The 17,469-nt window shown below is 34.5% G+C and overlaps 1 protein-coding gene and 1 pseudogene across 2 annotated transcripts in view; one reads left to right on the forward strand and one right to left on the reverse strand.

Moving 5' to 3' along the window:
- The window catches only part of SI (sucrase-isomaltase), a 115,127-nt gene extending 103,887 nt beyond the window's left edge, over positions 1-11,240 (reverse strand). The window contains exons 1-6 of the mRNA XM_023739131.1: positions 11,123-11,240; positions 9,744-9,856; positions 8,676-8,793; positions 8,269-8,378; positions 6,486-6,637; positions 4,459-4,630 (exon numbers count right to left, since the gene is read on the reverse strand). Coding sequence (XP_023594899.1) covers positions 4,459-4,630; positions 6,486-6,637; positions 8,269-8,378; positions 8,676-8,793; positions 9,744-9,856; positions 11,123-11,240 — 783 coding nt within the window. The remainder of the gene's footprint in view (positions 1-4,458; positions 4,631-6,485; positions 6,638-8,268; positions 8,379-8,675; positions 8,794-9,743; positions 9,857-11,122) is intronic.
- On the forward strand, positions 540-2,264 carry LOC105756715 (neural cell adhesion molecule 2 pseudogene; annotated as a pseudogene). Its single transcript, XR_001121531.1, has one exon. The product of XR_001121531.1 is annotated as a neural cell adhesion molecule 2 pseudogene (transcript).
- Positions 11,241-17,469: the final 6,229 nt, after the last annotated feature.

Raw genomic sequence — 17,469 nt, forward strand, 5'->3', positions numbered from 1 at the left:
ACAGAGAGAAAAAGCCTTCCCCTGGAGCTGACGCCCTGAATTTGGACTTTTAGCCTACTTTGACTATGAGGAAATAAACTCCTCTTCATTAAAACCATCCACTTGTGGTATTTCTGTTGTAGCAACACTAGACGACTAAGACAATTTGGTACCGAGAGTGGGGTGCTTCTCTAACAGATACCTAAAATGTGGAAGCGGTTTTAAAACTGTGAATGGATAGACATGTGGCAGTAAGAGAAGACCACCAGCAGCAGAGAACCCACAGCAGCAGAGAAGTGGCAGCGGCAGAGAACCAACAGCAGCAGAACCAGAAGACTGGTGAAAGACAGTGCTGGAGCTGACCCATGGAGCGAGAGAGCTGAGTGCCTGTGTGCAGGAGGCTTCTTGGCAGAGTGGGGTGCCTCCGGGCACTTATACCGGTGGAGCTACAGAGCTTTGGAACACTGGCCCCAGCAGGGCAGATGCGGGCATGAGGCCCGAGGGCCAAAAGGCCATAGGAAACAGAAGCAGAAGCTGAAGAGACAAGGAACACAAGAAGCCGAGCTGCCTCAGTCTCAAAAGATCGGTTCGCTATGCTAGCAAACAATAATCTGCAGATTGTCAACATCAGTAAGAGTGACGAAGGTATATACAGGTGTGAAGGGAGAGTGGAGGCTCAGGGAGAAATTGACTTCCGTGATATCATTGTGATCGTTAACGTGCCGCCAGCAATCGCAATGCCTCAGAAATCCTTTAATGCCACAGCAGAGAGAGGCGAAGAGATGACCTTATCCTGCAGGGCCTCTGGCTCTCCAGAACCCACCATCAGCTGGTACGGGAATGACAAGCTCCTTGAAGAAAATGAAAAGTACCTTTTAAAAGGAAGCAATACAGGACTTACTGTCAGTAACATTATCAGTAGTGATGGGGGCCCTTATGTCTGTAGGGCCACAGATAAGGCAGGAGAAGATGAAAAACATGCCCTTCTCCAAGTTTTTGTACAGCCTCACATAATACAGCTTAAAAATGAGATTACACATGAAAATGGTCAAGTCACACTTATTTGTGAAGCAGAAGGGGAGCCTATTCCAGAAATCACTTGGAAAAGAGCCGTGGATGACATCACGTTTTCTGAAGGAGATAAGAGCCCAGACGGCCGTATCGATGTCCGAGGGCAGCACGGAAGTTTGTCGCTGCACATTATGGATGTGAAGTTGTCAGACTCGGGGAGGTATGACTTCGAAGCTGCAAGTAGAATTGGCAGACACCAAAAGAGCATGTACCTTGATATTGAATATGCTCTATCAAAGTTTATATCAAACCAAACCATTTATTACTTTGGGGAAGGAAATCCAATCAATATAAGCTGTGATGTGAAATCTAATCCACCAGCATCAATCCACTGGAGAAGAGATAAATTAATATTACCAGCTAAGAACACCACAATAAAGACATATAGAACAGGAAGAAAGATGATATTGGAGATTGCACCTATATCTAACGATGACTTTGGGCCATATAACTGCACAGCCACTAATGATATAGGAACCAGATTTCAAGAATATGTTCTTGCTTTGGCTGATGTGCCGTCCAGTCCCTATAGAGTGAGGATTATAGAGTTGTCACAGACCATGGCCAAAGTTTCCTTTAACAAACCGGATTCCCATGGAGGTGTGCCTATTCATCACTATCAAGTGGATGTCAAAGAAGTGGCATCAGAAACCTGGAAAATAGTACTCTCCCATGGAGTTCAAACAACGGTTGTTTTGAACAACCTGGAACCAAATACAACATATGAAATCAGGGTTGCAGCTGTAAATGGAAAAGGGCAAGGAGACTACAGTAAAACAGAAATCTTCCGAACACTACCAGTTCGTGAACCAAGTCCTCCATCAATCCATGGACAGCTAAGCAGCGGGAAGAGCTTTAAACTCAGCATCACCAAACAGGATGATGGAGGGGCCCCTATTTTGGAATATATGGTAAAATATAGAAGTAAAGATAAGGAAGACCAGTGGCTAGAGAAAAAAGTACAGGGAAATAAAGATCATATTATTTTGGAGCATCTACAGTGGACAATAGGGTATGAGATGCAAATAACAGCTGCCAACAGATTGGGATATTCTGAACCAACAATCTATGAGTTCAACATGCCGCCAAAGCCCAATATTATTAAAGAAAAATGCTGTGAAGCGAATAAAAGTGGAAATGAAAGCCAGTCATGGCAGCTGAATGCTGCTGGGTTTTCTTTTATTATAGCCGTAAGTTTGTCTTGCATGTTTTAATTATTGTTGCATCATACGGTATTTCCTTTATTTTAGTAATAACAAAGCTAATCTAAAAATGAGTCAAAGATTTCCTAAGTTCCAACTAATTAAGTATGTAATTTCACCCATGAAACATTAACCTTTTTCCCATCTCCCAAACTGTCAACCTTTTAACTGGAAACTTTGTCAGAAAATCAGTGAAGCAGTTTAAATTAGGACTGTTTCTTACAATTACCAGTTCACTTCATAACTTGCACCATTCTAAAGTCTCCTTTAATTCCCAACTTGACCTAGTTAAAAACCATGTCACTTGTACTAGGAGGTTAAGAATTTGCTACATCTAATTTTCTTTGGTTCGAGTAGTTTGCAATTATAACTCAACATCTATGTCCGTACATTGTGTAAATAATAATTTCAATATGAAGAGTTGTGAGTTATTTCTGTTTTTTTTTTAACTGTTAATCTTTTAAATATCAGTTTCTGACTTTAGGAACTTTGATTACATTTTACAGTGTGTACCATTTATATAAAACATAAAAGTTAAACTGTTTATTATTTTGATGTGTATCCCTATTCTGCTGCCTATTTTCCATTTGTTGATGTAAAATATCACAAGGGATAAATTTAAAAATAATAATAACAATTTAGATATCCCCCTTTTTAATTATGTGAAAATATATCTTTGTGAGTTTGGAATATGTTTACAAACTCCACCTCATTTACTGGATTCAGATTGTGTTTTCTGCTGGCAATAAACCCTGATGTTTGAATTAAAAAAAAAAAAAAAAGACTATGCATGTCAAATGACCTTTAAAAGTTCCAATTCGTTTCTGTAATTTACTTATTCATATGTTTATACTAATTTTCTCCACTAAATGTACCATTTAAAACATTGTAGCACAAAAAGCATCTAACTTATTGTTCTATTAATATACTATTAATATTGTATTAACATATAAATATTATACTATAAATAGATTATTTTCTTTATGTTTTCTTATGATTAAATGAATTTTAATAAGACTATTTATGATAGGGCAATGGCATGGTCATCCATTTTCCCCCATGTAAGTCCAAGGCACTGCAGGGAATTCTAAGATGATACCCGTACTGGTGGGACTTCTTTACAGAAAGTTTGTTAAGAGCTGATGAGGAATCTCAATGGTAGAAGAAAACTGGAAAGGCACTAATGAAGTGAAAAGAAAAAGATTTTCTGATTGATTGGATATGAAAGGTTAAAGTAAAGAATGTATGAAAAATAGCTTTGAGGTTCTCAGTCTGGTGTTTAATAAGATAGTGATGCTGTAAACAGATATCAACAGAAGTTATTACTAGCTCTATTCCAAACGAGGACATTTAATACAACACACTTATTCATTTAGGGAAATAAAATAGCTAACATTGGTATTAAAAAAATCATAAATATTTGATGCAAATAAATCATGAATCAATAAAAAAAAGATCTTTAAAAAGAAAAGGTATGATCTTTGTTCTAAAGAATCTGACTTTCTAGAAGGAGAGACAAATATATACGTATATACAAATAATGCACTGTGATAATCATCATATTAAACATGAATAAAGGGTTAGAATGTAAAAACTGATTCTGTATTGGAGAGTTTGGCAGAAATCCTTATGAGGTGAAATTTTAAATAAATCCTCAGTGACATGTTGTATGAGTGATAAAGAGCCTCAAGTTTCAGTACTTAGAAAGATAACCAACACCCTGTGCAAAGATGTGAAGTTATGGAAGATTATTACAAGTTATGAAACAGTAAAAAAGTGGGTAGAGATGCTATGAGGTGATGTCCAATAGATAGGCAGACACTAGATCATATAGACCCAGGTAGCTCATGGTAAGAGTTTTGAATTTATATGAGTGCAATGGCTAGCCATTAATGAATTAAAGTATAAGGGTGATTTGATCTGAAAAGGGAATGATTAAACCATAAATAAGAAAGTTAAAAGAAACCTTCATAAACTGGAAATACCTGTTCAAATATTCACAAAATCTTTTGGTCACTGATTGTCTTAACATAGGATTTAGCTAGCAATCATCAAGCCCAAAGTAAACAAGCTTCTGGATTAGGTATCATTGATGTCCAAATAGTTTAATTGATAATTTCAAATAATTAATGGTTTCAGATACATTAAAATTATCATTTTGTCCAATATAATGATTTTATTTAAAATAAGAAAAATAGTTCCTTACATCAACAGGACTTGTATCCCGGGTAAAGATTGGCCATGTTTTCCAGTTCATGTCATGACGAAATCTTTTATGATTATGTTCCCCAATACCATAAATATATTCACTGGGAAGTCTTGTTGAGATTTGTAAATACTGGTCAGCATACACCAGTGGACCAATACTGCTGTCAAACCTGAACCACAAAATATATAAATGACCTAGAAACATATATAAAATGTTCTACCAAATACAGGTTTATGTTAGCATCACCCAGAGTATTTCATTTTAAAGATGTCGGTCTTTAGCTGGTGGTCTCAGGAATACATGAATTACATCAAAAATCAGAACTAGTTAATTACATCCCAAGAATTTGCCTCATCATAAATACAGATCTTCACTTGTATTCTCTCCTTTAATCTCCCTCACAAACATAGTATATAACTATTGATATTGATCCCATTTCAGAGATGACACAGATGAGAAAATTAATTCATATTTTCTAAGGTCACGAACTGGTAGATGGCACATCCATGCTTCAAACCCAGTTTTGCCTTGCTACAAGGACTCATTTCTAAAATACAGTGTTATACTGCCTTCTACATCTATGGTATTTATGCTAAAAGTTAAGTTTAATATCATTTTTCCATAAAGAAAAAGATTGTATATTTTATGCTGATCAAATACATACTCCACGAAATGTTAAATGGCATTTAATATTTTTGTGATTTAATGATTGAACACAAAGTCAACTGCAAAAGTATTTATCTTGAAAATATTCACAAAAAATTACTAAATGTTTTGCACAAATACCTCCCTTACCATGAATATATTCATAGTGAAGATATCCAGACTATATTCAATTTAATAGATATAAGAAAATTATTTTAATATTAATAATAATAAGAAGAAGACTAATAATATTAGGAACTATATTAATAATATTAGGAACTATTTCATCCTACAAATTAGCAACAGATTTGGATAAATAATGAAGAAAGGACACAACAGGACATAAAGTATTACTAACGGACTTCTAGGTATTTAAAAATATAAGCAAGGTTATAATTTTATTAAAATAGTGACTATCCAATTTTCTAAACAACACTGTCAGATACTTTGATAACAACTGGCACTAAAGGAAAGGAATTCATCTTATGGGTGGTACATCAACATACGAGGTAGGTGACAGGCGTGCAACTGCTTGTGCTGAAATTTGAACCTTAAGAATAAAGTCAGGAAATGCTTAAAATGGAGAGACTTTAGCGTGAACATTCAAGGATGACAGAAAGGAAGTGCAATCGCTTTGAGAAATATCTTGGAGGTATAATCGTAGGAACATTTCTCAAATATATTTGAAAAACTGAAGTTAAGTTTATTAGGAGATATGGCATTATCTGTGTCTAACAAAGTCAATAACACTAAGAGAGTCAGATAATTTTATACTACAAGAACTTGACCCATATACCTATATCTACTATAAATGTATAAATAGCTTACATACATATATATTTTTAATCTAACTGTGAAAGACAAAATTTAATTTAGACATTCACTGGCATTTTAATAGGCAAGTGTTTTCTTTGAATATCATTTTCATCTGCCTCATTGACTTAGTAGCCACAGACCAAAACCACTCTGATTTATAGAAAATGTAAATCAGGATAATATAAAGATTTTATAATGCATAATTTTGGAGTACACTTTCATGAAAAGCTGCAGGAGGTCCTAGTGTATGTGTGTGTGTGTAAACAGATTTTATTAAAGCCCAATTATGTTGTTAAAAAAATTAGAAAAAGGAAGACTCAAAACTGGCTGTCAGTATATACATTGTTCTAATATTTTCAGCCTTAATTTGTATATTCTTATTCACATTCTAGCATCCTAATCCACAGGAAACAAAATCCCTTTATCATGATAATCTGCTTTGGGAGGATAGTTATTCTTTCTGAAAATGTCTTGAAATTAAGACTTTCCCAATGAGATAATAAGAGAATAAACTTAAAACTTTATTTAAACTTACATAAACGTAAAATAAGATAGCTACTTACAAAACTTTTCCATTGCTTTTTCTAATAACTTTGATGCTAAATGGCTTTTCCTTAATAATCACATCATACAATGTTTCAGAAGTTGCAGGCCCAGTAAAATCTTTTACATACTGATGAGGAACTTCATATCTACTCTTATTTAGATCAGTAATCTGCAAAGATATAAACAAAGTAACATTACTTGTTTCAAATCTATTATTTAAATTTCTAATTTGGAGTTAAGTACTAAATGCAAGTTCTAAATAGAAAAAGCGTATGTTTAGTAATTTTACAAATGAGCTATTAATCTACTCACACCCTTAATTTAACATTGTTTAATAGCGATTGCTATGGATTGAATTGTGTTGGAATCTTAACTCCTATTTGTGGGTGTAATCCAATTTGGAAACAGGATTCTCTTTGTTGCGTTAATGAAGACATGTCAGTGTAGGGTGTGTCCCAAATTTAATTGCTTCTGAGTGATATAAAGAACAGCATAGACACAGAGAATCCCTGGGTGGCACAAAAAGTTAAGAGCTCTGCTACTAGACAAAAGGTTGGTGGTTCCAATACTGCAGAAGTCAGCACAACTTGACCAAGGCAAGGTCATGGAAGCTTCATAGACACATCCAAACTTCCTGAGGGACCGAATTACTGGGCTGAGGGCTGGGGACTATGGTCTCGGGAGTCATCTAACTCAACCGGCTTAACATAGTTTATAAAGAATATTCTACATCCTACTTTGGTGTGTAGCGTCTGGGGTCTTAAGAGCTTGTGAGTGGCCATGTAAGATACTCGACTGGTCTCAACCTGTCTGGAGCAAGGGAGAATGAGGAAAAACAAAGATACAAGGGAAAGATTAGTCCAAAGGACTAACAGATCGCAACTACCGCAGCCGCCACCAGACTCAGTCCAGCAGAACTAGATGGTGTGTGGCTACCACCATTGACTGCTCTGACAGGAATCACAATAGAGGGTCCCAGACAGAACTGGAGAAAAATGTAGAACAAAATTACAACTCACAAAAAAGACCAGACTTATTGGTCTGACAGAGACTGGAGAAACCTTGAGAGTATGGCCCTCAGACACCTTTTTAACTCAGTACTGAAGTCACTCCTAAGGTTAACCCTGCAGCCAGAGATTCGACAGGCCCATAAGACAAAACGAGACTAAATGGGCACACCAACTCAGGGGCAAGGACAAGAAGGCAGGAAGGGACAGGAAAGCTGGTAACGGGGAACCCAAGGTCAAGAAGGGAAGAGTGTTGACATGTTGTGGGATTGGCAACCAATGTCACAAAACAATATGTGTATTAATTGTTTAATGAGAAACTAATTTTCTCTGTAAGCCTTCATCTAAAGTACAATTAAAAAATGAAACAAAGAGGAAAAAAAAAAAAAACTGGTGGTTAAAACCCACCCAGAGGCACCTTGAAAAACAGGCCTGGCATTCTGCTTCTGAAGGTCAAAGCCTTGAAAACACTATGTATAGGTTCTACTCTGCACACTTGGGGTCACCAGGAGTCAGAGTCAACTAGCTGGCAACAAACAATACACACAGAGGCAAGTAAGCACAAACGGGGGATGATGGATACCGCATGAAGTTCATCAAGAAATCAAAGAGGAACTATCATTCCTATGTTGCATTTGAGTAATCAGGCTCAGAGAAGTAATTGGTCAAATCAGTCATTTTCACTGGAATAAATACTATTACTCAAGAGAGAAAATGACTTAATATGATGAAGGGATTAATCATGAAATTCCTTTAATTTTTAAATCTTCTTTAGAAATCTCAAAAGCCAAACCTTGAACCGGAAACGATTAGACGTCTGATTTTCAGTTGTAAAGAGGACACTGTTAAGGTCATTTCCAAATAGGGTAGGTGAAGATATCCTGTTTAATTGGGCTTCAACTCCTTAAAGAAAAAAGAAAGCTGGCATGAGTGACTTTACTGGTTATAAAGATTAATAATCATTAAATCTTTTTCATATAGTTTTATAATTTCATTTCCTTTTTCATAAATAATGAGTTTTTTTTTCTTAATTTAGTAGATAACAATCATGCAAGAAAGAAATCCTTAATATAATCAATGGGAACATTTTTGTGTACATACTTCTCATTTGCTTCTATTTAAGACGTGTTTGCCAAAAAAATTAAAACGTATTTTCTTTGTTCCACTTATACTGAATCATAACCATAGAGCACATCTTACCTGTACTTATTGTTTTTAATCCCTGAGCATTATATCCGTGGTTTTCTGCAAAGAAGCACCATGGAGTAACAGAGTTATTCCATGGCCTCCAGCAGCAGCCTCTCTGAGCACAAATTGCCTGTTAAAACATTTTTAAAAGGAAGCATATATTATTACTGTTATCAGATGCATCTATCTCTACTTTTTAAGCATTCATTCATTCCAGTGAATGATTATTTTAAAAATATGCTTCTTTCTTCATAATATGTAATATGCTGAAAAATTTCCTATTCTTTCATTCCTTTCACTTGGAAGAAATATAAATATTTAATTCACTGAATTAATTACACCCTATCAGAGATTGATGCTCTGAGTTGTGATTTGTCAAATTCACATACACATTATCATAAGTTCATGTATTTGAAAGGTTCCTGGCCTCTGGGTAATTATAATCTATTGTCATGAAGTTGATGCAAAAGAAATGAAGTATTTATTATGTGCCAATTATGTATCAAGCTGCAGATGATGCTGTAAAGATGAAAATATGGCCCTAAATTCAAGCTCACATAAAATGTTTAAGATACTTATTTCCAACCAAGTGTGAGTTAAAGATCTAATTATTTAAACTAGTTTATGTGCCAGGTATCATATTTAATGAATATGGAAAAATTATGAATTCTCTCTAATTTTATGATCTATAAAGATTATGTAAAATCTTTATGGCATAAAAATTATATAAAAATATAAAAAGTTGAGCAACATAGTGGTGTTGTGTGTTAATGCTGGAAGAATAGAAAATCCTGTTAATATTTTATATTTAACATTTTATAATTTGAATATCTGTAGGGTATGGATGTATATTTACTTGTTAATTTGATTTGAATTGAGGTACAGAAAAGCAAACTCAATAACTTCTATTAGTTCTCATTTGTTTATACAGAACTACAGTAAGATGATCGGTGCAGCCTAATTTATGGATAGATCTTAAAAATATAGAGCTGATCCAATACTGAACAATCACCTTAATATGATTATAATATTATATGATATTTAATATTCATAAAAATATTAAAAACTGTTGTTGCAGACCTGTGTTGGAAATAGTTCTGGAATGCAGTTTATTCTCTCATTTATAGTCTCACTTAGCTCACTTGGACATTTTATAGTGCTGGTAGCAGGAGTTGAAACAGAACCACCAGTTTCTGGGAAAAAAAAAAAGCTATTAAAATAAAACTTGGTATTAATCATTTTCTGATTCTTCAAGCAATGAATATATTATACTGAAAGAATACATGGATTTATATATAATGAATATAAAAATTTTGCACTAAAAAAGACTAACAAATTCAAGCCCTAGTCATGAAAAGGAAAAGATCTAAATGATATTTAAAAATTGACAGTGTAGACCCCCTGCTGACTGTTTCTCCAGAAAATCAAAATATATTCACAGGTCTTGAGGTAGATTCAAAAGGACACAAAATGAATATTCACACTTCACACCTATTTACAATTTGTGTTTTATAAAGGAAGAAAGAAGATGGAGAACATGGGATAGCACAGGGTGTACAGAAGGAGACAAGAAAGTAGAGAAAAAGTAAAAGTAGGAGGAAACAAATATTTTGAAGGGAAGAATTTGTTAGGAAGAGGAAACACAGGAGGGAATAGTATAGAAAAATAAATCTCAACTCTATATGAAGAGAAGCTTTTGAATAATCAGATATGGGTAAGATTCACAATGTACTGAGCTCTCAATTACTGGAAGAAGTTAAAACAAAAGACTGACAGCAGTTAAAAATGCTAACAAACATGCAGGGTTAGACTAGAAGATAATTTATAATATCCATTGCAATTCAGATTTAGTTCAGGGAGAGGATGATGAAGAAAGAGAAAGTAGATTAGATGGTCCAGAGCAGAATGTTCTCATTCTAAATTAGCATAGAGATACTGCAAATAATAAGTAAACACATCAAGCCTTGCTTCACCTTCCCCCATCTGTCTTTGTCAAAAAAAAAACCTGCTTCTTTTTTAAAGAAATAATAATAATAATAAAATCAAGCCTAAAACAAAGATGATATTCCCAGAAATCTCTCACCTCCTTTGCAAGTGTCTGAAGGCCAGAGCAAAAACCTCTCTCCCCTTTAATGAGAAACACCTCAATGGTAAGAGCAGACTATTATTTCACCTAAAATTAACACCTTGATGTCTTTGCCTTTTTGTTGTTTCTCAAGCAACATACCCTAGGAAAGGTCACTGTGTCCAAATAAATAAATTCCTTAATTACAAAATATTTCATTGAAGTATTTGAAGAATATTAGATGGAAAAAAGTTGCAGCAATTGTGTAACTTACCCTAGATCTTTCTTCACATGTTTCATTTCATATAGGTTATGTTTTTTTAAATCCATAACTATTATGGGGTAACTTCTCTTAATTTTACTATAACGTTAAAGTGTTTTCAATATATCTTACCTTCAACAGCAGGTGTTTTAGTTGCTAAAACAGCAACTAGGGCAATAGCTATTACAGTAACTATAGCAAAGAGGACAATCAGAAAGATTTCTAATGAAGAGAATTTCTTCCTTGCCATCTAAAAGAAAGAAAGTAGTATGTGTTTAAAATATAAAATATATAACTGCATATAATTATCACCATCTAACATCTGTATCTACATCTATATATATAAAACATTTCTATACATATGGAGCCCTGGTGGTACAATGAGTAAGCACTTAGCTGCTAACTGAAAGTTTGGCAGTTCCTCAGGAGAAAGAACTGGAAATCTGTTTCCGTAAAGATTATAGCCTAGAAAACCCTATAGGGCAGTTTTACTCTGTCACATGGGGTCGCTATGAGTTGAAAAGTGACTTGATGGCACCTAACAACAACATGTATATATAAAGAGTAAATTATTTTCTCAAAGTCGAAAATTCCAGTTCTTGCTAATCTAACTCTAGTCTTTCCAGTTTCAACCTTGCTTTTTTGTAAGAAAATTGTGGAAAAGAATATAAATATATATATATGTTTTGGGGTATAGTATATATTTTGGAGTTGCTTTTTTCTTTTAAAGATTAGAACTATATGATCTCCAACTTCCTCCTTGCATGTTTTATAACAAATAAAATATATCAAACTCTCCTATCGAAGATACATATTTATTTCTGACTAACATGCATTTAGCAGCCCTAGTGGCACAGTGGTAACCAAAGGTCGGCAATTCCAATCCACCAGCCACTCCTTGGAAACCCTATGAGGCAGTTCTACTCTGTCCTATAGGGTCGCTATGAGTCAGAATCGACTTGACGACAATGGGTTTGGTTTGGTTTAACATGCGTTTAAGGTTGCATACAGAGTAACTAAATGTAGATTGGGAATGGCCTTTCTCAAGTAATGTATCTTAAAGCATATTTATTCAATTTAATTTTGATCATATATCTCTTATCTCTCCTAATCTTCAAGTTTTCATGAATTTTTGCATTCCATTATTTTTATATAAATCTTAAGTCAATGTTGAGCAGAAAGAACTAGACTTCCTAGCCACCAGTGTTAATGTCCAAAGAAACTAACAAATAATTTCTGAATAAGTGGCATACACTGTAGAAATTTCTTGTCAATAAGACAAATTACTTCCCTATACAGAAATACATTTTCCTACAGTAACAATTAAAAAATAAAAACCAAACCCTTTGCCGTCGAGTCGATTCTGACTCATTGCAATACTACAGGACAGAGTAGAACTGCCCCATAGGGTTTCCAAGGAGTGGCTCGTGGATTTGAACTGCTAACCTTTTGTTTAGCAGCCAAATGCTGAACCACTGTGCCACCAGGTCTACTTAATTGTAACTTTCAGTTTATGAACTTCAATCACTTTTCTTATTTTATCCCTGAGTGAAACCTCGTTTCAATATCAACTACATTATGTTATTTTGAGACTTTACTGCCTCCACACCAAAGAAGTCATTTATCAGACATGTTTAGCCCTCCTTCCCCCTTCCAACCTCACCAATGATTTATGTGATCTGTGCTCTTTCCTTTCCGTTTCGGAAGTTGGTTTCATGTATTCCTTACCTGCTGCTTATTTCATTGTTTTAGTCTCTTGGTATCTTTTCTTTCTCTAGTGTAGTGCCTGGTGTTGTTAGATATTAATCCATTTGTCCTCTTCCTAACAATTCCATATTTTCAAGTGATTTCTCCATTGTCAATTGATCAAGTCTAAATTAATTAACTCTAAATTGATCAACTCAGAATTCAAGTCTTTCTATGCTACTCGTTATAAAATTCTGCTTATTGTCATTTTTCCATCTCATATTCAAGCTTTAAGTAAACCAGTTTGCCTCACAACCATGGTCTAAAACTTGCTAATAATAGTACTAGAAACTATCCTCATTATGCAAATACTTTTCTTGTTTGACCCTATGAAGCTTGGAAAGAGTCTACTGTTGATCCTCACCGAAATGACTAAAACTTAATGAAAGTTATTCTCTTACTCTATTTTTCAGTATTGTCATGAATATATGTAATATAAAGGTTACTTGGAGTCATGGATTGAATTATGTCTCCCAAAAAATGTGTGTATCAGTTTGGCTGGGCCATGATTACTGGTATTGTGTGATTTTCCTATAGTTGTAAATCCTGCCTCTATGATGTTAATGAGGGAGGATGGGTGGCAGTTGTGTTAGTAAGGCAGGACTGGATCTACAAGACTGGATTGTGTCCTGAGGCAATCTCTTGAGATATAAAAGAAAGAAGTGAGCAGAGAGACAGGGGGACCTCATGCCACCAAGAAAGCAGTGCCAGGAGCAGAGCGTGTCCTTTGGACCCGGGGTCCCTGCAAGGAGAAGCTCCTAGTCCAGGAATATTGATGAGAAGGCTGACAGAGAGAGAAAGCCGTCCCCTGAAGCTGATGCCCTGAATTTGGACTTTTAGCCTAATTTACCGTGAAGAAATAAATTTCTCTTTGTTAAAGCCATCCACTTGTAGTATTTCTGTTGTAGCAGCACTAGATGACCAAGGCACTTGGCATTTCCATTTCAGCCTAGGTAACTTAAACATCATCCAAAAATGTGTTTATCTGATAAACTAAGTTTGTGTTAGTCCCTTGGGGGCGCAAATGGTGCAAACTCCATGTAGTACAGTTCTACTCTATACACATGGGGTTGCCATAAGTTAGAAAGAACTTGATGGCAACTAACAAGTTTGAGTTTCAAACAGTTGGTACATGATTGAATTTTGCAGAAAAACCTATCAGTCAGTTGACCATATAGAAATTACGTATGTCATCTCCAGCAGATCTATATTAAAACAATTGCTAAGTTTTCATAAGTCCAAACACTCTTAATCACTAAATAAATAAATAAATTAGTTTTTTTTAAATGTCTCTAAACACTAAATTCATTATTGATTCCAAGCCCAGCCCAAACTCTTAGCTCCACCAGAAATGTTCTTCGCATCACCATTCCTTCATTTAAATCCCTTCAGTTTTTCGAGATCCAGCTCAGAATTTGGTTTTCCATGAAGATTTTCCCCTCTGGAAAGACCTGGATTCTCCCCTGGCTCTCTCACTATTTTCTGGACCTAGAAACAGATCCTTAATCTCTCTGAACTCTATGTTTTTGTCTATAAAATGATGAGACTAAAATACTGTAAATGACCTCAAAACCTCTGCTTGAAGTCTTTGATTTAAAAAAAAAAAATCATCCAGTGACCAAACTAAGTAATTTCTCAATGGATGAATGTGTTCTAATTTGGAAAGTGAACCACGCTTTGATAAACACAAGAAATCAGGCAGCTATATAATGAAGCTGTTCATTTCCTGTGATCACAATAATGGCTCCCACTGAACCAAACTTACTATATATGTCACGCACCTTGCTAAGTGGTTTAGATACATCCTAAAATTTAATCCTTGAACTAATCCTTATAAAAAAGAAGCCTCTTTTCTCATTCAACTGAAACCTCTAAAATGTTGAGAGACTTGCCCAATGTCACATGGCTCTGGAATTTGACTTAAAATCAGTTAGGTCTCCCCTTTTCTCACCATTCTGCTATTTCCTGATAAAACTGATTTAGGTTTAATAGTGTGCTTTCTACTATTTCCAATGTTCTGCATAATAGCATAATTATAAATTAAAAAAAAACATAAAACTACTTCATCTGGAAGGACATATTTTGATTCACCTACCCATGGCGATGGATATACAATTTGCCTGTATAGAAATCATTACATCATAAGAATAGTCATTTTGCTCAATAACCTAAAATAACATTCTTGGTCATTCCTACTCCTTAGCAAGGTTAATCTCTTTACTAGTTTTCTTAAGCTTACCCCCCCCACCATCTCATCAGTTCCTTTAATTATTTGTGCTTTTCCTCTCCTATCTAATGCTGTCGACCACCACCTTAACCCTATATTTCCTTATTTTGACCTACATAATTTTATTAATACTAATTATTGTCCCTTAATTATTGTTGTTTCCATTAATTCCTTCCTTGAAACACTTCTTACTTTGCATTTTTCTCCCTAGATAAACTAACCATCTCCAGTGATTTTTAACTGCCATCCTTATTCTAATGGATTTCTGATTTGCATCTTTAGCTATTCTATTTTTCCTGATCTCCAAGGAGATATGAATCTGGAACTTCCACAGTGTTTTAATAATTTTCTGGTTTTAACTTTTTTTTTTTTGCCTCTCAGACCAGTTCCCCCTCTCGTACCTATGTTAGCTCATACAGTCAACTGTCCCAACTAAGAATGTCCCAAGCTTTCTACCACAGCCAATCATTCAACAAGTCCTCCAAAATATTTCCAAATTATATCTTCCATCAGCTGCTCCTTGAACACCCTATGGGGCAGTTCTACTCTGTCCTGTAGGGTTGCTATGGGTCGGAATCAATTTGACGGCAATGGGTTTCCTATCCTCACCACTACAGCATCTTTTCTGGATAACGTATCTCCTTCATCCATGTTGTTCAATCTTTCAATAATCTTTCCCCATCTATACTCTTCTAGGTGAGTTCCAATTTATGTGCCATTAAAATCTCATGTCCTCTGTGAGTCTTTCCAAGACTCCTGGATGCAGTTAATCTATCTTTTCCCCATATTATCATAGCACATAGCATTTGCTGTTGCAATTATTTATCGATATGGCTATTGCTTCTTCTAGACTGGTACATTCTCAAATAGTAAGAAACATGATAATAGTTCAAAGCCTAACACCAAGTAAGCCTGGGCTTGTTTCTTTAATAATAATATACCTTATGAATGAACATTTGAAGAGTAGCATTCAATTTTAGCATATGTTTTCCTGTTACAGATATGTAAGCTGTTTATTGCATTTGTGATCTTCAGAGAACCTAAATATGAAATAAACTTAACTGAAGCAAAAGGTGATACATGAAGCTGCTTAGGAAAAGATATCCAGTTGCTCAATGTTATGGGAAGAATGACATGGTCTCATTTAGTCTTTAACTTCAAATAAATGTAATTCTCACTCAAAGCTAGATCTTACTTTGGTATCAAGAAGTCAGTAAAAGAATTGTACTTTTCCTCTTATTAAGGGAAGCCTAAAATTAAAATAATAATACTATGCACATTGTCATGAAGCGAACTTTCTTTTACCTAGAAAAATAAGAACAAAATTAATATACCAATATTGAATTACTCATATGAGTACTCGTAAACAATTAGTGCTAAATGTATTCATATGTTGTAGATGGTAATTACAAAGATCATATTTGAATCATAGTAATTTTAAGCAAAGTAATTTTTTTGGAAATTGTATATTGATGCCCTGTCTCTGAATATTTATCTTCAAACTAAGTTAATAGTTTATTAGATGGTTGTTTAATTACTGATCTTTAAAACATTTGCTAGAAATGATTAAATGTTTTATAACTGCAGTATTCTATTATAACTATATAGATATGTTAAAATAAAATATATTCATACTTATAGTATTACTCTATAATTCAAAATATTTTTAAATCTGTATTTTCTTCTATATAAAGCCAGTAAACTAAATCTGATATAATTTCAACTAAGTCTGACAATAATTATAATGAAGAACCAGGCAAAGAAAATATTTTCATATTTTAAAACAAATAGAAACGTTTTCTCCTGTTTTAGTACAAGCGACCATGTATTTAAGATGGCAATGAAAATATATTCTCTTGGCTATTTTAAACAAGGAGCCCTAGTGGTGTAGTGGTTAAGAGCTTAGCTGCTAACCAGAAAGTTGGCAGTTCAAATCCACCAGCTGCTCCTTGGAAATCATACGAGGCAGCTATACTCTGTCCTATAGGGTTGCTATGTGTCAGAACTAACTTGATGGCACCTAACAGCAACAACAAATTTTTAACAAGTTCAGGTAGACATGAATATCACTAACATGAATTAAGGGAAAACATAATTACTTCGAAACTTGAAAGTAACAATAAACTATGAGCCACAAAAACAAGACTTACCTTAGTTCATAGCCTGTTCTGTTTGCTAGATAGTGGCACACTTGAGTAAGGCTGCCAAAGTAACGATCAGGGAAAACTGCCAGCTATATACTGAGCTACTCATAAAGTTTTATTGCGCCTTCACCAGCTTATCAGTATTTAATAAACTTTTGAACAACATGTAATTGTAAAAACCCCGAACTCTGAAAATAGTTTGCATAAATATTTCTAGTGGGGAATCCAAGTTAATTAACATGTTTGCTCTCAGATAGTTTTTCATTTCTGGAAGCTATGAACTGTCTGAAGAATATAAGTAGGTTCTTCAATTGTTCTTTCTCTTTTCAAAAATCTTTTTCTTTTGTTACTTGGATATTGGC

The sequence above is a fragment of the Trichechus manatus genome, unplaced genomic scaffold (genome assembly GCF_000243295.1).
Source record: "Trichechus manatus latirostris isolate Lorelei unplaced genomic scaffold, TriManLat1.0 scaffold00129, whole genome shotgun sequence".
NCBI lineage: Eukaryota > Metazoa > Chordata > Mammalia > Sirenia > Trichechidae > Trichechus > Trichechus manatus.